Genomic DNA, 22,033 nt, shown 5'->3' with positions numbered 1-22,033 from the left:
GGATTTAATCCATGAGTATTAAGGTTTTGGGGGGATTTTATCCATGAGTATTAAGGTTTGGGGGGATTTAATCCTTGAGCATTAAGGTTTGGGGGATTTTATCCTTGGGTATTAAGATTTCAGGGATTTTATCCTTGAGTATTAAGGTTTGGGGGATTTAATCCTTGGGTATTAAGGTTTTGGGGGATTTTATCCTTGAGTATTAAGGTTTGGGGGGATTTTATCTTTGAGTGTTAAGGTTTCGGGGATTTTATCCTTGAGTAGTAAGGTTTAGGGGGATTTTATCCTTGAGTGTTAAGGTTTGGGGGGATTTTATCCTTGAGTATTAAGGTTTGGGGAGATTTTATCCGAGGGTATTAAGGTTTGAGGAGATTTATACCTTGATTATTAAGGTTTTGGGGGATTTTATCCTTGAGTATTAAGGTTTGGGGAATTTAATCCTTGAGTATTAAGGTTTGGGGGGATTTTATCCTTGGGTATTAAGGTTTGGGGGGATTTAATCCATGAGTATTAAGGTTTTGGGGGGATTTTATCCATGAGTATTAAGGTTTAGGGGGATTTAATCCTTGAGCATTAAGGTTTGGGGGGATTTTATCCTTGAGTATTAAGGTTTGGGGGGATTTTATCCTTGAGTATTAAGGTTTAGGGGGATTTTATCCTTGAGTATTAAGGTTTAGGTGGATTTAATCCTTGAGCATTAAGGTTTGGGGTATTTTATCCTTGGGTATTAAAGTTTGAGGGATTTTATCCTTGAGTATTAAGGTTTGGATGATTTTATCCTTGGGTATTAAGGTTTGGGGGGATTTTATCCTTGAGTATTAAGGTTTGGGGGGATTTTATCCTTGAGTATTAAGGTTTGGGGGATTTTATCCTTGGGTATTAAAGTTTGAGGGATTTTATCCTTGAGTATTAAGGTTTGGATGATTTTATCCATGAGTATTAAGGTTTGGGGGGATTTTATCCTTGAGTATTAAGGTTTGGGGGGATTTTATCCTTGAGTATTAAGGTTTGGGGGATTTTATCCTTGAGTATTAAGGTTTTGGGGGATTTAATCCTTGAGCATTAAGGTTTGGGGTATTTTATCCTTGGGTATTAAAGTTTGAGGGATTTTATCCTTGAGTATTAAGGTTTGGATGATTTTATCCTTGGGTATTAAGGTTTGGGGGATTATAACCATGAATATTAAGGTTTGGGGGAATTTTATCCTTGAGTATTAAGGTTTGGATGATTTTATCCTTGGGTATTAAGGTTTCGGGAAATTTTATCTGTGATAATTTTAGCTTTGGTTGACCTTGAGCGATTTGAAATAAACCGTGCGTCTATATGGTATGTCATCCGGTGGTCTATCTGAAATAGAAAACATGCACCATTGATATATGGTCTCCAGACTCTACAGAAACCATTATATACTTATTTGGGATGATAATTCTTCATTGAAAATATAAATCACTAACACTTAACCACCAAAAATAATACCAGAAAACATCTATAAGAGGATGGCTGAGATATCTATCTCAATCATAACAATCTAGCATTACAGTGTTTTAATGGTATCTATAACAGCTATCATACACATTGACAAATAAATATATCGGAGGAGGGATTACTTTAGACAGAGACAAACATATATTTTGTATGACTCAGATAGTAGAAGCTGAGAATCAGTTTATTCCAATTTTGACCGTAATGGGAGAGAGAAAGACTGTTTAAAAAAAACTTATTTGATAGCTATTCAGAGTGATGATAGATCGAGACGTACATCTTGAGATGGCCTTTGTGCGTGCTGAGGACATTTACAGCATGGAAGAAACAATAAAACTTGCTGTCTGCTGTTGAGATGTACACATCGGTTGATTGAAGCACTCTGTAATTATGCAAATGCCTGCACTAACATAGTTAAGGCTGTGTACAGTGTTTCTGACGTCCCAGTAACGCCAGCATGTTTGAGTTAGATTAAGTAACACGTCACCAATACCCACCATTGACGCCATGCTGATAGTGGCCAATCATGTTGAAATGGAAATCGCTTGTTTCTAAACGACAGTTAGTAAATATATGTTACAGATATTTTGATTGATTTAATAAGTTTGACGTTTACTTTCCTTTTGCAGATCTTGAAATGACAGACGAGTCGGATGGCTCTGCTTCTCCGTCACTATCACAGTCAGGCCCGCTGATGTCGCGTAACTCTCTTATCGAGGAAGATGAAACAGACGACGAAGACGAAATCAATCATGAAGTGGCTACCGGAAACGGAGCTGATTTCCGTCGGAAGTCCATGCCAGCGATCATGAGGCGTCTCAGCAGCATACAAAGCACCATTCGGACACATATTCGAATCCAGAATTTCCTGTTGAAATACATCCTCTTCTTCTTCAACTTTTTATCTTGGGTAAGCTGTCGATTATATGTACATCTGCGTGGTAAGACGTCGTTGTTCAACAATGTTCTTAATCTGTTTATGAAACTTATATATTAGACTACTTGTTATACGATACTCAATGCTTTTACTGATGATGGCTTATATATCTATATATTTTAAGTTGAAGGCAACAAATTTCTATATATATGTTATCGGGAAAACAATCTGACTGTTAGTGTGAACTTTTGTTACTCAGTACAATAAGCTGAAAACCTTTGTTACTAAGTACAGAAAGCTTAAAACCTTTGTTACTAAGTACAATAAGCTGAGAACCTTTGTTAATCAGTACAGAAAGCTGAAAACCTTTGTTACTAAGTACAGAAAGCTGAAAACCTTTGTTACTAAGTACAGAAAGCTTAAAACCTTTGTTACTAAGTACAGAAAGCTTAAAACCTTTATTACACAGTACAATAAGCTGAAAACCTTTATTGCACAGTACAATAAGCTGAAAACCTTTGTTACTAAGTACAGAAAGCTTAAAACCTTTGTTACTAAGTACAGAAAGCTTAAAACCTTTATTACACAGTACAATAAGCTGAAAACCTTTATTACACAGTACAATAAGCTGAAAACCTTTGTTACTAAGTACAGAAAGCTTAAAACCTTTATTACACAGTACAATAAGCTGAGAATCTTTGTTAATCAGTACAGAAAGTTAAAAACCTTTGTTACTCAGTACAGAAAGCTAAAACCTTTGTTACTCAGTACAATAAGCTTAAAACCTTTATTACACAGTACAATAAGCTGAAAACCTTTATTACACAGTACAATAAGCTGAAAACATTTATTACACAGTACAATAAGCTGAAAACCTTTGTTACTAAGTACAGAAAGCTTAAAACCTTTATTACACAGTACAATAAGCTGAGAACCTTTGTTAATCAGTACAGAAAGTTAAAAACCTTTGTTACTCAGTACAGAAAGCTAAAACCTTTGTTACTCAGTACAATAAGCTTAAAACCTTTATTACACAGTACAATAAGCTGAAAACCTTTATTACACAGTACAATACGCTGAAAACATTTATTACACAGTACAATAAGCTGAAAACCTTTGTTACTAAGTACAGAAAGCTTAAAACCTTTGTTACTAAGTACAGAAAGCTTAAAACCTTTGTTACTAAGTACAGAAAGCTTAAAACCTTTATTACACAGTACAATAAGCTGAGAACCTTTGTTAATCAGTACAGAAAGTTAAAAACCTTTGTTACTCAGTACAGAAAGCTTAAACCTTTGTTAATCAGTACAGAAAGCTGAGAACCTTTGTTACTCAGTACAGAAAGCTAAAAACCTTTATTACACAGTACAGAAAGCTGAGAACCTTTGTTACTCAGTACAAAAAGCTGAGAACCTTTGTTACTCAGTACAGAAAGCTAAAACCTTTGTTACTCACTACAGAAAGCTGAGAACCTTTGTTACTCAGTACAGAAAGCTAAAACCTTTGTTACCCAGTACAGAAAGCTGAGAACCTTTATTACCCAGTACAGAAAGCTGAGAACCTTTGTTACTCAGTACAGCGAACTGAGAACCTTTGTTACTCAGTACAGAAAGCTAAAACCTTTGTTACTCAGTACAGAAAGCTGAGAACCTTTGTTACTCAGTACAGAAAGCTGAGAACCTTTGTTACTCAGTACAGAAAGCTGAGAACCTTTGTTACTCAGTACAGAAAGCTGAGAACCTTTGTTACTCAGTACAGAAAACTGAGAACCTTTGTTACTCAGTACAGAAAGCTGAGAACCTTTATTACTCAGTACAGAAAGCTGAGAACCTTTGTTACTCAGTACAGAAAGCTAAACCTTTGTTACTCACTACAGAAAGCTGAGAACCTTTGTTACTCAGTACAGAAAGCTAAAACCTTTGTTACTCAATACAGAAAGCTGAAAACCTGTGTTACTCAGTACAGAAAGCTGAGAACCTTTGTTACTCAGTACAGCGAACTGAGAACCTTTTTTACTCAGTACAGAAAGCTGAGAACAAATGTTAGTCAGTACAGAAAGCTAAAACCTTTGTTACTCAGTACAATAAGCTTAAAACCTTTATTACACAGTACAATAAGCTGAAAACCTTTATTACACAGTACAATAAGCTGAAAACATTTATTACACAGTACAATAAGCTGAAAACCTTTGTTACTAAGTACAGAAAGCTTAAAACCTTTGTTACTAAGTACAGAAAGCTTAAAACCTTTATTACACAGTACAATAAGCTGAGAACCTTTGTTAATCAGTACAGAAAGTTAAAAACCTTTGTTACTCAGTACAGAAAGCTTAAACCTTTGTTAATCAGTACAGAAAGCTGAGAACCTTTGTTACTCAGTACAGAAAGCTAAAAACCTTTATTACACAGTACAGAAAGCTGAGAACCTTTGTTACTCAGTACAAAAAGCTGAGAACCTTTGTTACTCAGTACAGAAAGCAAACCTTTGTTACTCACTACAGAAAGCTGAGAACCTTTGTTACTCAGTACAGAAAGCTAAAACCTTTGTTAATCAATACAGAAAGCTGAAAACCTCTGTTACTCAGTACAAAAAGCTGAGAAACTTTGTTACTCGGTACAGAAAGCTAAACCTTTGTTACTCACTACAGAAAGCTGAGAACCTTTGTTACTAAGTACAGAAAGCTGAAAACCTTTGTTACTAAGTACAGAAAACTTAAAACCTTTGTTACTAAGTACAGAAAGCTTAAAACCTTTGTTAATCAGTACAGAATGTTAAAAACCTTTGTTACTCAGTACAGAAAGCTAAAACCTTTGTTACTCAGTACAGAAAGCTAAAAACCTTTATTACTCAGTACAGAAAGCTGAGAACCTTTGTTACTCAGTACAAAAAGCTGAGAACCTTTGTTACTCAGTACAGAAAGCTAACCTTTGTTACTCACTACAGAAAGCTGAAAACCTTTGTTACTCAGTACAGAAAGCTAAAACCTTTGTTACTCAATACAGAAAGCTGAAAACCTTTGTTACTCAGTACAAAAAGCTGAGAAACTTTGTTACTCAGTACAGAAAGCTAAACCTTTGTTACTCACTACAGAAAGCTGAGAACCTTTGTTACTCAGTACAGAAAGCTAAAACCTTTGTTACTCAATACAGAAAGCTGAAAACCTTTGTTACTCAGTACAGAAAGCTGAAAACCTTTGTTACTCAGTACAGCGAACTGAGAACCTTTTTTACTCAGTACAGAAAGCTGAGAACAAATGTTAGTCAGTACAGAAAGCTAAAACCTTTGTTACCCAGTACAGAAAGCTGAGAACCTTTATTACTCAGTACAGAAAGCTAAAACCTTTGTTACCCAGTACAGAAAGCTGAGAACCTTTATTACCCAGTACAGAAAGCTGAGAACCTTTGTTACTCAGTACAGCGAACTGAGAACCTTTGTTACTCAGTACAGAAAGCTAAAACCTTTGTTACTCAGTACAGAAAGCTGAGAACCTTTGTTACTCAGTACAGAAAGCTGAGAACCTTTGTTACTCAGTACAGAAAGCTGAGAACCTTTGTTACTCAGTACAGAAAGCTGAGAACCTTTGTTACTCAGTACAGAAAACTGAGAACCTTTGTTACTCAGTACAGAAAGCTGAGAACCTTTATTACTCAGTACAGAAAGCTGAGAACCTTTGTTACTCAGTACAGAAAGCTAAACCTTTGTTACTCACTACAGAAAGCTGAGAACCTTTGTTACTCAGTACAGAAAGCTAAAACCTTTGTTACTCAATACAGAAAGCTGAAAACCTGTGTTACTCAGTACAGAAAGCTGAGAACCTTTGTTACTCAGTACAGCGAACTGAGAACCTTTTTTACTCAGTACAGAAAGCTGAGAACAAATGTTAGTCAGTACAGAAAGCTAAAACCTTTGTTACCCAGTACAGAAAGCTGAGAACCTTTATTACTCAGTACAGAAAGCTAAAACCTTTGTTACCCAGTACAGAAAGCTGAGAACCTTTATTACCCAGTACAGAAAGCTGAGAACCTTTGTTACTCAGTACAGCGAACTGAGAACCTTTGTTACTCAGTACAGAAAGCTTAAACCTTTGTTACTCAGTACAGAAAGCTGAGAACCTTTGTTACTCAGTACAGAAAGCTGAAAACCTTTGTTACTCAGTACAGAAAGCTGAGAACCTTTGTTACTCAGTACAGAAAGCTGAGAACCTTTGTTACTCAGTACAGAAAACTGAGAACCTTTGTTACTCAGTACAGAAAGCTGAGAACCGTTATTACTCAGTACAGAAAGCTGAGAACCTTTGTTACTCAGTACAGAGAGATGAGAACCTTTGTTACTCAGTACAGAGAGATGAGAACCTTTGTTACTCAGTATAGAGAGCTGAGAACATTTGTTACTCAGTACAATAAACTAAGAACATTTGTTACTCGGTACAGAGAGCTGAGAACATTTATTACTCAGTACAATAAGCTAAGAACATTTGTTACTCAGTACAGAAAGATGAGAACCCTTTGCCACTATTTACAGAAATGCCTCCATCACTTTGAAAATAGAAATAAAGGCTTTTTGCAACTTTTTACCGAAATGCCTCCATTACTTTTAAAATTAAAATAAGTCGCTTTGCTACTACATGTATATACAGAAATGCCTCCATTTCTTTGAAAATAAAAATAAGGCCCTTTGCAACTATTTACAGAAATTCCTTCATTTCTTTGAAAATAAAAAAAAAGGCTTTTTGCAATTATTTACCGAAATGCCTCCATTACTTTGCAAATAAAAATAAGTCTCTTAGCTACTATATACAGAAATGCCTCCATCACCTTGAAAATAAAAATAAGGCCCGTTGCTACTATATACATTTTTTACTACATCATCCATGTATTATTTCAGCTCTGTACATTGTGTGTTCTATCGCTTTGAAACCAATGACATCAATAATGATTTGATCAATTTCATTCAGAAAATGATATTCAAACAGCATTCACTGTAAACGCTCAGTCATTGCTTGTTTTCAAATTATACCCCATACTGTCTGCAAACAATTCCTCCATTAAAATGTACGTCGTCAACATTTACAACGCCACACCAACGTCGTTTAAACACGCTGATCGTGTAGAACGTCGGATAAACGAGATGATTGTGTAGAACGTCACATAAACACGATGATTGTGTAGAAATCACATCAATACGAAGATTGTGTAGAACGTCACAAAAACACGATGATCGTGTAGAACGTCACATAAACACGATGATCGTGTAGAACGTCACAAAAACACGATGATTGTGTAGAACGTCACATCAACACGATGATTGTGTAGAACGTCACATCAACACGATGATCGTGTAGAACGTCACATAAACACGACGATCGTGTAGAACGTCTGATAAACGCGATGGTCGTGTAGAACGTCACATCAACACGATGATCATTTAGAACGTCACATAAACACGATGATCGTGTACGTCACATAAACACGATGATTGTGTAGAACGTCACATCAACACGATGATCGTGTATAACATCACATAAAAACGATGATCATTTAGAACGTCACATCAACACGACGATCGTGTAGAACGTCGGATGAACGCGATGATCGTGTAGAACGTCACATAAACACGATGATCATTTAGAACGCCACATAAACACGATGATCATTTAGAACGTCAAATCAACACGATGATCGTGTAGAACGTCACATCAACACGATGATCGTGTAGAACGTCACATCAACACGATGATCGTGTAGATCCTCACATCAACACGATGATCGTGTAGAACGTCACATCAACACGATGATCGTGTAGAACGTCACATCAACACGATGATCGTGTAGAACGTCGGATCAACACGATGATTGTGTAGAACGTCACATCAACACGATGATCGTGTAGAACGTCACATCAACACGATGATCGTGTAGATCCTCACATCAACACGATGATCGTGTAGAACGTCACATCAACACGACGATCGTGTAGAACGTCGGATCAACGCGATGACCGTGTAGAACGTCACATCAAAACGATGATTGTGTAGAACTTCACATCAACACGATGATCGTGTAGAATGTCTTATGAATACGATGATCGTGTAGAATGTCACATTAACACGATGATCGTGTAGAACGTCACATCAACACGATGATCGTGTAGAACGTCACATCAACACGATGATCGTGTAGAACGTCGGATCAACGCGATGACCGTGTAGAACGTCACATCAAAACGATGATTGTGTAGAACTTCACATAAACACGATGATCGTGTAGAATGTCTTATGAACACGATGATCGTGTAGAATGTCACAACAACACGATGATTTTGTAGAACGTCACATAAACACTATGATCGTGTAGAACGTCACATATACACGATGATCGTGTATAACTTCACATAAACACGATGATCATTTAGAACGTCACATCAACACGACGATCGTGTAGAACGTCGGATCAACGCGATGATCGTGTAGAACGTCACATCAAAACGATGATTGTGTAGAACTTCACATAAACACGATGATCGTGTAGAATGTCTTATGAACACGATGATCGTGTAGAATGTCACATCAACACGATGATCGTGTATAACGTCACATAAACACGATGATCGTGTATAACGTCACATAAACACGATGATCGTGTATAACGTCACATCAACACGATGATCGTGTAGAACGTCACATAAACACGATGATCGTGTAGAACGTCACATCAACACGATGATTTTGTAGAACGTCACATAAACACGATGATCGTGTAGAACGTCACATATACACGATGATCGTGTATAACTTCACATAAACACGATGATCGTGTAGAACGTCACATAAATCTGATGATCGTGTAGAACGTCACATCAACACGATGATCGTGTAGAACTTCACATCAACACGATGATCATTTAGAACGTCACATCAACACGACGATCGTGTAGAACGTCGGATAAACGCGATGATCGTGTAGAACGTCACATAAACACGATTATCGTGTAGAATGTCTTATAAACACGATGATTGTGTAGAACGTCACATCAACACGATGATCGTGTAGAACGTCACATCAACACGATGATTGTGTAGAACGTCACATAAACACGATGATTGTGTAGAACGTCTGGTAAACACGATGATCGTGTAGAACGTCACATCAACACGATGATCGTTTATAACTTCACATAAACACGATGATCATTTAGAACGTCACATCAACACGATGATCGTGTATAACGTCACATAAACACGATGATCGTGTAGAACGTCACATAAACACGATGATCGTGTATAACGTCACATAAACACGATGATCGTGTATAACGTCACATAAGCATGATGATCGTGTATAACGTCACATAGACACGATGATCATTTAGAACGTCACATCAACACGACGATCGTGTAGAACGTCGGATAAACGCGATGATCGTGTAGAACGTCACATAAAAACGATGATCGTGTAGAACGTCACATAAACGCGATGATCGTGTAGAACGTCACAAAAACACGATGATCGTGTAGAACGTCACAACAACACGATTATCGTGTAGAACGTCACATCAACACGATGATTGTGTAGAACGTCACATAAACACGATGATCGTGTAGAACGTCACATAAACACGATGATGGAGTAGAATGTCACATAACCACGATGATCGTGTAGAACGTCACATGAACACGATGATCGTGTAGAACGTCACATAAACACGATGATTCTGTAGAACGTCACATAAACACGATGATCGTGTAGAACGTCACATCAACACGATGATTCTGTAGAACGTCACATAAACACGATGATCGTGTAGAACGTCACATAAACACGATGATTGTGTATAACGTCACATAAAAACGATGATCGTGTAGAACGTCACATAAACACAATGTTTGTGTACAACTTCACATCAACACGATGATTGTGTAGAACGTCACATCAACACGATGATCGTGTAGAACGTCACATAAACACGATGATCGTGTAGAACGTCACATAAACACGATGATTGTGTAGAACGTCGGATAAACACGATGATTGTGTAGAACGTCACATAAAAACGATGATCATGTAGAACGTCACATAAACATGATGATCGTGTACGTCACATAAACATGATGATCGTGTACGTCACATAAACACGATGATCGTGTACGTCACATAAACACGATGATCATGTAGAACGTCACATAATCATGATGATCGTGTACGTCACATAAAAACGATGATCATGTAGAACGTCACATAAACATGATGATCGTGTACGTCACATAAACATGATGATCGTGTACGTCACATAAACACGATGATCGTGTACGTCACATAAACACGATGATCATGTAGAACGTCACATAAACATGATGATCGTGTACGTCACATAAAAACGATGATCGTGTACGTCACATAAAAACGATGATCATGTAGAACGTCACATAAACATGATGATCGTGTACGTCACATAAACACGATGATCATGTAGAACGTCACATAAACATGATGATCGTGTACGTCACATAAACACGATGATCGTGTAGAACGTCACATAAACATGATGATCGTGTACGTCACATAAACACGATGATCGTGTAGAACGTCACCTAAACACGATGATCGCGGACGTCACATAAACATGATGATCGTGTAGAACGTCACATAAACACGATGATCGTGTACGTCACATAAACACGATGATCGTACAGAATGTCACGAAGAGCGTCAAAGAAAGAAAATGTATGTATAAAATAGCTTCTTGTATATACCGTTACACGCCATCAGCTTCGGTTTATTTCGCAAAAGTATTAAATTGAGGAGAAAGCATTGGCTTCATGCAAAGCAGACCTCATATGGCTACGAATATCAGACTATTTTAACAATAAATTTCCATTACGATTTTCCAGTCGGCGACGCAGTACTGCTGTGGCTACTCGAAAAATGGATAGTTGACATGTGACATCGTTGCTGTGACTGTGCCAGGTACTAACATACACCTCCTGTCTGGTTTAACAGACTAAACATTAGTTAGAACTAGGACTGGTTAAACAAAGTACACATAGGCTATGGTTAGGTATGTCCATACATCTGTCTGGTTTAACAAATAGCACATTGGTTACTGAAAGGTCAGTCATACATCTCCTGTGTGGTTTAACAGACTATACATGGGTAAGGGTTAGGGATGTCCTACTCCTCCTGTCTGGTTTAACAGACTATACATTAGTTAGAACTAGGACTGGTTAAACAAAGTACACATAGGCTATGGTTAGGTATGTCCATACATCTGTCTGGTTTAACAAATAGCACATTGGTTATTGTAAGGTCAGCCATACATCTCCTGTGTGGTTTAACAAACTATACATGGGTAAGGGTTAGGTATGTCCTACACCTCCTGTCTGGTTTAACAGACTATACATGGGTAAGGGTTAGGTCTGTCCTACTACCGATGTCTGGTTTAACAGACTATACATGGGTAAGGGTTAGGTATGTCCTACACCTCCTGTCTGGTTTAACAAACTAATCATGGGTTACGGTTAGGTCTGTACTACTAATCCTGTCTGGTTTAACAAACTATATATAGGTTAGGGTTAGGTCTGTCCTACTACTGATGTCTGGTTTAACAGACTATACATGGGTTAGGGTTAGGTCTGTCCTACACCTCCTGTCTGGTTTAACAAACTATACATGGGTTAGGGTTAGGTCTGTCCTACACCTCCTGTCTGGTTTAACAAACTATACATGGGTTAGGGTTAGGTCTGTCCTACACCTCCTGTCTGGTTTAACAGACAATACATGGGTAAGGGTTAGGTCTGTCCTACACCTCCTGTCTGGTTTAACAAACTATTTATGGGTAAGGGTTAGGTCTGTCCTACTACTCCTGTCTGGTTTAACAAACTATACATGGGTAAGGGTTAGGTCTGTCCTACACCTCCTGTCTGGTTTAACAAACTATTTATGGGTAAAGGTTAGGTCTGTCCTACACCTCCTGTCTCGTTTAACAAACTATACATGGGTAAGGGTTAGGTCTGTCCTACTACTCCTGTCTGGTTTAACAGACTATACATGGGTTAGGGTTAGGTCTGTCCTACTACTCCTGTCTGGTTTAACAGACTATACATGGGTTAGGGTTAGGTCTGTCCTACACCTCCTGTCTGGTTTAACAAACTATACATGGGTAAGGGTTAGGTCTGTCCTACTACTCCTGTCTGGTTTAACAGACTATACATGGGTTAGGGTTAGGTCTGTCCTACTACTCCTGTCTGGTTTAACAGACTATACATGGGTTAGGGTTAGGTCTGTCCTACACCTCCTGTCTGGTTTAACAAACTATACATGGGTTAGGGTTAGGTCTGTCCTACACCTCCTGTCTGGTTTAACAAACTAATCATGGGTAAGGGTTAGGTCTGTCCTACTACTGATGTCTGGTTTAACAAACTATACATGGGTAAGGGTTAGGTCTGTCCTACACCTCCTGTCTGGTTTAACAAACTATACATGGGTAAGGGTTAGGTCTGTCCTACACCTCATGTCTGGTTTAACAAACTATACATGGGTTAGGGTTAGGTCTGTCCTACACCTCCTGTCTGGTTTAACAGACTATACATGGGTAAGGGTTAGGTCTGTCCTACACCTCCTGTCTGGTTTAACAGACTATACATGGGTTAGGGTTAGGTCTGTCCTACTACTGATGTCTGGTTTAACAAACTATACATGGGTAAGGGTTAGGTCTGTCCTACTACTGATGTCTGGTTTAACAAACTATACATGGGTAAGGGTTAGGTCTGTCCTACACCTCCTGTCTGGTTTAACAAACTATACATGGGTTAGGGTTAGGTCTGTCCTACTACTGATGTCTGGTTTAACAGATTATACATGGGTATACATACAACATTCACAGTTGTAGAGGGAGAACCAGTACTTTTTTATATATAAACCACCACACTTTCAGTTGTCGAGGGAGAACCAGTTTTTGTATATATAAACCACACATTCACAGTTGTAGAGGGAGAACCAGTATTTTTATATATAAACCACCACACTTTCAGTTGTCGAGGGAGAACCAGTTTTTGTATATATAAACCATCACACATTCACAATTGCAGAGGGAGAACCAGTACTGTTTTATATAAACTACCACACATACACTGTTGTAGAGGGAGAACCATTATTTTTTATATAAGCTACCACACATACACTGTTGTAGAGGGAGAATCATTATTTGTATATATAAACCACCACACATACACTGTTGTAGAGGGAGAACCATTATTTTTATATAAGCTACCACACATACACACACGCACATAGACGCACAAGGATTTTCTGTGGAAGGTTATATACCCGGATGTTCTTGTTCTGTATAAGATAAGATACCCGGATGTTTTGTGTAAAGTAAGATATCACGATGTTCTGTGTTAAGTTAGATACCAGGATGTTATGTGTAAGGCTAGATACCCGGATGTTCTGTGTAAGGTTAGATACCTGGATGTTCTGTGTAAGGTTAGATACCGGGGTGTTTTGTGTAAGGTTAGAAACCCGGATGTTCTGTGTAAGGCTAGATACCCGGATGTTCTGTGTAAGGCTAGATACCCGGATGTTCTGTGTAAGGCTAGATACCCGGATGTTTTGTGTAAGGTTAGATATCCGGATGTTTTGTGTAAGGTTAGATACCCGGATGTTCTGTGTACGATTAGATACCCGGATGTTCTGTGTAAGGTTAGATACCCGGATGTTCTGAGCTTGGTAAGACACCCAGCTACATTGTATTATCATTTAACTGAGAATTGAACCCCGACCGTCAGTACGAACGGTCAAAGACTTCATAATTTAGAAACAAAATCACCGTCAATAACCTCCCACCCGTCTTTAACTCAAATTCAGTTTGTCAATACAGTTAGAAGCATATGAGCAGACGAAATTTACATTTCAGCTATTGTTGAATGCAGTAATAATTCCGAGATGAATCCTGGAGATTGATGTCGTATCCAGGTCATTGTAAACAAGACCGTAGTATAATTGTTGTGTCTGTATGTATGAATATAAGTGTTGTTCCTGCAGTTACTTGGTGTTGATACAGCGATATTTAATGGTAAGCATTTAGAACTAATTGTATAAAATGCTACAAAGCTCGCATCAATGATTCAATAGTCTTTGTGATTACCCTAGGTTTGATTACTGGTTTCCGATGATACTGATGAATCATTCTTCCCATCTTAGTCGTGCAAAGTTTATCATTAAGCGTTCTATGTACAGATTTGTACAGCTACGTTAAAAAGGATGTAAAAGGATTTGATAGTTTTATGCTCGAGGATGTTCAATTGTCACTATATGCTATCCCAGGGTTGATTATGCTAAGTGAATTTAGTGTTACTAGAAATGAGAATGATCATTCGTCGCTGGTTTAAACTTAAATGGTGGATTATTTTGAGAAAAGAGTGAGACAGGTGCATCACCTTAAACAGTAACGTTTTGCCATGATTTTCTTAGTGAGTGAAGCAACCAGGATTTACCTAGATTTTCTTAGTGAGTGAAGCAACCAGGATTTACCTAGATTTTCTTAGTGGGTGAAGTTACCTGGATTTACCTAGATTTTCTTAGTGAGTGAAGCAACCAGGATTTACCTAGATTTTCTTAGTGAGTGAAGCAACCAGGATTTACCTAGATTTTCTTAGTGAGTGAAGTTACCTGGATTTCACCTGGATTGTTTTAGTGAATGAAGTTAAAAGGATGTTACCTAGATTTTCTTAGTGAGTGAAATAGCCAGGATTTTCCCCAGATTTTCTTTGTGAGTGAAGTAACCCGGATTTATATAGAATTTCTTTTGAGTGAAGTAACCCGGATTTATATAGATTTTCTTAGTGAGTGTAGTTACCTGGATTTATATAGATTTTCTTTGTGAGTGAAGTAACCCGGATTTATATAGATTTTCTTAGTGAGTGAAGTTACCTGGATTTATATAGATTTTCTTAGTGAGTGAAGTAACCCGGATTTATATAGATTTTCTTAGTGAGTGTAGTAACCTAGATTTTACCTTTTTTTTTTTTTTTTTTTAATGATTCAAGTCACCTCCTCCTACAAGAGACTTATTAGACTAGGTAACGGGGTGTAGGTCGATTAGAAAATATGATAAACGACTGACAATGATATAGGCTTCACACAGCTGACATACAACTGACCCTTGTAAAAGCAATAAGATTGATCGTGTTCTCTTGTGGTAGACTAAATCTAACTATTAATGAAAAAGCGCTCTAAACAAAACCAGGGAGATTGAAATTCCCTCGTTCGGATATAACGAAGGCATATCAAGGTACAAAGGGAGGTAATGTACCCTAGGATATATATCGGAGGTACACTAATATACAGAGGGAGGTAATGTACCCTAGGATATATAACGGAGGTACACTAAGATACAGAGGGAGTGGTAATGTACCCTAGGATATATAACGGAGGTACACTAAAATACAAAGGGAGGTAATGTACCCTAGTATTGATATAACGAAGGCATATCAAGGTACAAAGGGAGGTAATGTACACTAGTATTGATATAACGGAGGTACACTTAGGTAGAAAGGGAGGTAATGTACCCTAGTATTGATATAACAAAGGTACGCTAAGGTACAAAGGGAGGTTATGTACACTAGTATTGATATAACGGAGGTACACTAAGGTAGAAAGGGAGTTAATGTACACTAGTATTGATATAACGGAGGTACACTAAGGTAGAAAGGGAGGTAATGTACCCTAGTATTGATATAACAAAGGTACGCTAAGGTACAAAGGGAGGTTATGTACACTAGTATTGATATAACGAAGGTATACCAAGGTACAAAGGGAGGTAATGTACACTAGGAGATATAAAGAAGGTTTACCAAGGTACAAAGAGAGGTAATGTATCATGGTATTTATATAAGGAAGGTATACTAAGGTACAAAGGGAGGTAATGTACCCTAGTATTGATATAACGAAGGTATGCCAAGGTACAAAGGGAGGTAATGTACCCTAGTATTGATATAACGAAGGTATACCAAGGTACAAAGGGAGGTAATGTACTCTAGTGTAGATATAACGAAGGTACATTTAGGTACAAAGGGAGGTAATGTACCCTAGTGTAGATATAACGAAGGTATACCAAGGTACAAAGGGAGGTAATGTACTCTAGTGTAGATATAACGAAGGTACATTTAGGTACAAAGGGAGGTAATGTACCCTAGTGTAGATATAACGAAGGTACATTTAGGTACAAAGGGAGGTAATGTACCCTAGTGTAGATATAACGAAGGTACACTAAGGTACAAAGGAAGGTAATGCACACTTGTATTGCTATAACACAGGTACACGAAGGTACAAATGGAGGTAATGTACCCTAGTATTGATATAACAAAGGTATACTAAGGTACAAAGGGAGGTAATGTACCCTAGTGTAGATATAAGAAAGGTATACCAAGGTACAAAGGGAGGTAATGTACCCTAGTGTAGATATAACGAAGGTATACCAAGGTACAAAGGGAGGTAATGTACACTAGTATTGATATAACGAAGGTACGCTAAGGTACAAAGAGAGGTTATGTACACTAGTATTGATATAACGAAGGTACGCTAAGGTACAAAGGGAGGTTATGTACACTAGTATTGATATAACGAAGGTATACTAAGGTACAAAGGGAGGTAATGAACCCTAGTGTTGATATAACGAAGGTACAAAAAGGTACAATGGGAGGTAATGTCCCCTAGTATTGATATAACAAAGGTATACTAATGTACAAATGGAGGTAATGTACCCTAGTATTGATATAACAAAGGTATACCAAGGTGCAAATGGAGATGATGTACACTAGTGTAGATATAACGAAGGTATACCAAGGTACAAAGGGAGGTAATGTACTCTAGTGTAGATATTACGAAGGTATACCAAGGTACAAAGGGAGGTAATGTACACTAGTATTGATATAACGAAGGTATACCAAGGTACAAATGGAGATGATGAACCTGTGTGTTGTGGTAACGAAGGCATACTTTGTTATTTACGATAGTATGAATATCAGGTTGATACGACGATTGAAACTACAAATTATATGCATATTGTTTCTCTTAACATTTGATCACTCAATAAAATTTAGTAGGGAATCACAAAACAGATGAATTTTCTTGCTTGTTTCGGAACAGACCTTCGCAGCGACAAGTTCCATCACGCTTACGACTCTGAGACACATGGCCAGGATTTTTTGCTGTGTATCGTTCAGCCGCCAATTCCAATCACACATAAATTGTGTTGTGGTGACAGTTTTATCCCCAACTGCGTTGACGAATGCGGAAAAAAAATAAGAACCAGTACTCAGAAATGCATTAAAAAGCAGACATCAACCCTTCGGAATCTCTCTCGCTTGACCTAATCCAACGTCAAGTTAAATTTGTCGCGATACAAGTATTGTGGTATTAGTGGCGAGACACACGACGTGTGTGACGTGTGTCCCTTGGCGCACTGGGTAATCACCGTTGTCGACTTTCTCCGACTCCATTTCAGGCTTTTTAAACCTACAAGTTCATTATATGGGTACAGTATAATCAATAGCGTATATTTGTGTCGGCTGGATTATTTCAAACCGTTATACAATGTAGAGCATGATAACGTGTGCTGAAATATATATTCACCGTTGGACCGAAGTCTTAAATATGTTGTACAGAAAATCTTGAATGTCATTTCCGAAATTTCCTAATTTCCAGTTGAATATCGCTGTAGATTAACTTACTATTATTATAACCAAAGATATCAGCTTGTTTTTTTCTGTTAAAAAATGAAATATATCAAAGAAAAAAAATTGCGTAACGAAATATACTTGATGTTTGTAGTACTGTGTTAAAAGGTGTCAAAAAATTAACCAACCCTAACCCCTGCACGGATACACGGATGCGGAAGGAAGAGTAATTTTAATTAGTCCACTGTGTTGACTCATTAGTGTGGGAGGAAAGACAATTTCTCTATGACATCGATACACGGGCGAGGAGGGAATATCTATTTTGAGTGGATATTGTTATGATTTTTGGTGTGAAAAGAAGAGCACTTTTGATTGGTGTAGTGTACCGTGTTGTTGCAAGAGTGACGAAGAGAGGGCAATTTTGATTGGTTAAGTCTGCTCGTGGAAGAGTGAGGAAGGGGGGGGGGGCAATTTTGATTGGTTAAGTCTGCTCGTGGAAGAGTGAGGAAGGGGGGGCAATTTTGATTGGTTAAGTCTGCTCGTGGAAGAGTGAGGAAGGGGGGGCAATTTTGATTGGTTAAGTCTGCTCGTGGAAGAGTGAGGAGGGGGGGGGGGCAATTTTGATTGGTTAAGTCTACTCGTGGAAGAGTGAGGAAGGGAGGGCAATTTTGATTGGTTAAGTCTGCTCGTGGAAGAGTGAGGAAGGGGGGGGGGCAATTTTGATTGGTTAAGTCTGCTCGTGGAAGAGTGAGGAAGGGGGGGGGGCAGTTTTGATTGGTTAAGTCTGCTCGTGGAAGAGTGAGGAAGGGGAGGGGCAATTTTGATTGGTTAAGTCTGCTCGTGGAAGAGTGAGGAAGGGGGGGGGGGGCAATTTTGATTGGTTAAGTCTGCTCGTGGAAGAGTGAGGAAGGGGGGGCAATTTTGATTGGTTAAGTCTGCTCGTGGAAGAGTGAGGAAGGGGGGGGGGGCAATTTTGATTGGTTAAGTCTGCTCGTGGAAGAGTGAGGAAGGGGGGGGGGCAATTTTGATTGGTTAAGTCTGCTCGTGGAAGAGTGAGTAAGGGGGGCAATTTTGATATGTTAAGTCTGCTCGTGGAAGAGTGAGGAAGGGGGGGGGGCAATTTTGATTGGTTAAGTCTGCTCGTGGAAGAGTGAGGAAGGGAGGGCAATTTCGATTGGTTAAGTCTGCTCGTGGAAGAGTGAGGAAGGGGGGGCAATTTTGATTGGTTAAGTCTGCTCGTTGAAGAGTGAGGAAGGGAGGGCAATTTTGATTGGAGCAGTGTGTTAATGTTGTGTGTTCCTACAGGAGTGAAGAAGAAAGATTAATTTGGTTAGCTAGTGTGCTGATTCACTGGTGTGGAAGGAAGAGCACTTTTGATTGATCTGGTCTGGTTTGTTTACACAAGTGTGAGAAAGGAAAAGTAATTTTGTGGGGAGCATTGTGTTGAAAAGCGGTAAGGGAGGGAAGAACTATTTTATTGATCTAATGAGTTGATACACGGGTAAATAAGGAAAACATATTTTGATTGGTCTATTGTGTTGATACACGGATAAGAAGGAAAAACTATTTTGATTGGTCTATTGTGTTGATACACGAGTAAGGAAGGAAAAACTATTTTGATTGGTCTATTTTGTTGATACACGAGTAAGGAAGGAAAAAATATTTTGATTAGTCAGGTGTGTTGATACACAGGTAAGGTTTTCGCTAATTAAGTGATTAAGCAAATCATCGTTTAAACAACTGGGCCCTGGACGTACATAAACTAAATCACCGAGACACAATAAGAAGATGATGACAATTAGACTAGAAAACTAGGATGTTCATTAACCTGGACAATCATACAGCTCCATTTAACCCGGAACACATTGGCACACATAGTCACTAATTAACTGTTTTTATTTTACTCGGTAGATGGCGGGACTAGTTGCTGTGGGAGTTGGGTTATGGAGCCTACTGGACGACGGTGGGATAATCGCTGATGCCGTTGACTTCGTTCTGGACCCATCGGTCATTATCGTTATTCTAGGAGCCATTACATTCATTGTTGCATTCCCGGGCTGCCTCGGAGCCGTTCGTGAGAACATCATTCTTCTTAGAGTGGTATGTTCAGTTATTATAAATACATAAGAGGTAACTTTAAGATGGACATCAGGACAAATTGATGGTCAACCACTAATGACATATGACCAATGGTCGTAAATACAGTCCCTACTGGCAATATAAACGAATCTATGGCTAAAATGACCTATATCACAGATATTGGATTAGCATTTTCGCATTTATTACAAAATGTTGCACATTCTGGGAACCAATCTCATGAACACAGTGGGAGTACTTAAAGTTCGTGTTTCCATAAGAAACATAGAGACTAACGTAATAATGTTGTTCACGTGACATTAACATGGGCCTTTGATTACTGAGAATACCAAACCTAAACTTACATCAGGAACGCGTCATCTAAACTTATACCTACAATGCCAAGTCTCAACTTATACCTACAACGCCCAGTCTAAACTTATACCTACAACACCCAGTCTAAACTTATACCTACAACGCCCAGTCTAAACTTATACCTACAACGCCCAGTCTAAACTTATACCTACAACGCCAAGTCTAAACGTATACCTACAACGCCCAGTCTAACCTTATACCTACAACGCCCAGTCTAAATTGATACCTACAACGCCCAGTCTAAACTTATACCTACAACGCCCAGTCTAAACTTATACCTACAACGCCATGTCTAAACTTATACCTACAACGCCCAGTCTAAACTTATACCTACAACGCCCAGTCTAAACCTATACTTACAACGCCCAGTCTAAACTTATACCTACAACGCCATGTCTAAATTGATACCTACAACGCCCAGTCTAAATTGATACCTACAACGCCCAGTCTAAACTTATACCTACAACGCCCAGTCTAAATTGATACCTACAACGCCCAGTCTAAATTGATACCTACAACGCCCAGTCTAAACTTATACCTACAACGTCCAGTCTAAACTTATACCTACAACGCCCAGTCTAAACGTATACCTACAACGCCCAGTCTCAACTTATACCTACAACGCCCAGTCTAAACTTATACCTACAACGCCAAGTCTAAACTTATACCTACAACGCCCAGTCTAAACTTATACCTACAACGCCAAGTCTAAACTTATACCTACAACGCCCAGTCTAAACTTATACCTACAACGTCCAGTCTAAACTTATACCTACAACGCCCGACCTAAACTTATACCTACAACGCCCAGTCTAAACTTATACCTACAACGCCCAGTCTAAACTTATACCTACAACGTCCAGTCTAAACTTATACCTACAACGCCCAGTCTAAACTTATACCTACAACGCCCAGTCTAAACTGATACATACAACGTCCAGTCTAAATTTATACCTGTAACGCCCAGTCTAAACTTATACCTACAACGCCAAGTCTAAACTTATACCTACAACGCCCAGTCTAAACTTATACCTACAACGCCCAGTCTAAACTTATACCTACAACGCCCAGTCTAAACGTATACCTACAATGCCAAGTCTAAGTTTTACCTACAACGCCCAGTCTAAACTTATACCTACAACGCCCAATCTAAACTTATACCTACAACGCCAAGTCTCAACTTATACCTACAACGCCCAGTCTAAACTTATACATACAACGCCCAGTCTAAATTTATACCTGTAACGCCCAGTCTAAACTGTTACCTACAACGCCTGACCTAAACTTATACCTATAACGCTCAGTCTAAATTTATACCTACAACGCCCAATCTAAACTTATACCTACAACGCCCAGTCTAAACTTATACCTTCAACGCCCAGTCTAAACTTATACCTACAACGCCAAGTCTAAGTTTTACCTACAACGCCCAGTCTAAACATATACTTACAACGCCCAGTCTAAACTTATACCTACAACGCCCAATCTAAACTTATACCTACAACGCCAAGTCTCAACTTATACCTACAACGCCCAGTCTAAACTTATAC

The 22,033-nt window shown here is 38.5% G+C and overlaps 1 protein-coding gene across 1 annotated transcript in view; it reads left to right on the top strand.

The window, feature by feature from the left end:
• LOC117338804 (tetraspanin-33-like) overlaps positions 1 to 22,033 on the top strand; it is a gene marked incomplete at its 3' end in the record, with an annotated part of 84,315 nt that overhangs the window by 15,356 nt on the left and 46,926 nt on the right. Inside the window, 2 exon segments of the mRNA XM_033900156.1 lie at positions 2,112 to 2,392; positions 19,944 to 20,132. Of these exon segments, the coding sequence (XP_033756047.1) occupies positions 2,112 to 2,392; positions 19,944 to 20,132 (470 nt within the window).

The sequence above is a fragment of the Pecten maximus genome, chromosome 12, assembly GCF_902652985.1.
Source record: "Pecten maximus chromosome 12, xPecMax1.1, whole genome shotgun sequence".
Taxonomy (NCBI): domain Eukaryota; kingdom Metazoa; phylum Mollusca; class Bivalvia; order Pectinida; family Pectinidae; genus Pecten; species Pecten maximus.
Note: the sequence above shows the minus strand (reverse complement) of the source record. Positions and strands in the feature narration are given on the sequence as shown.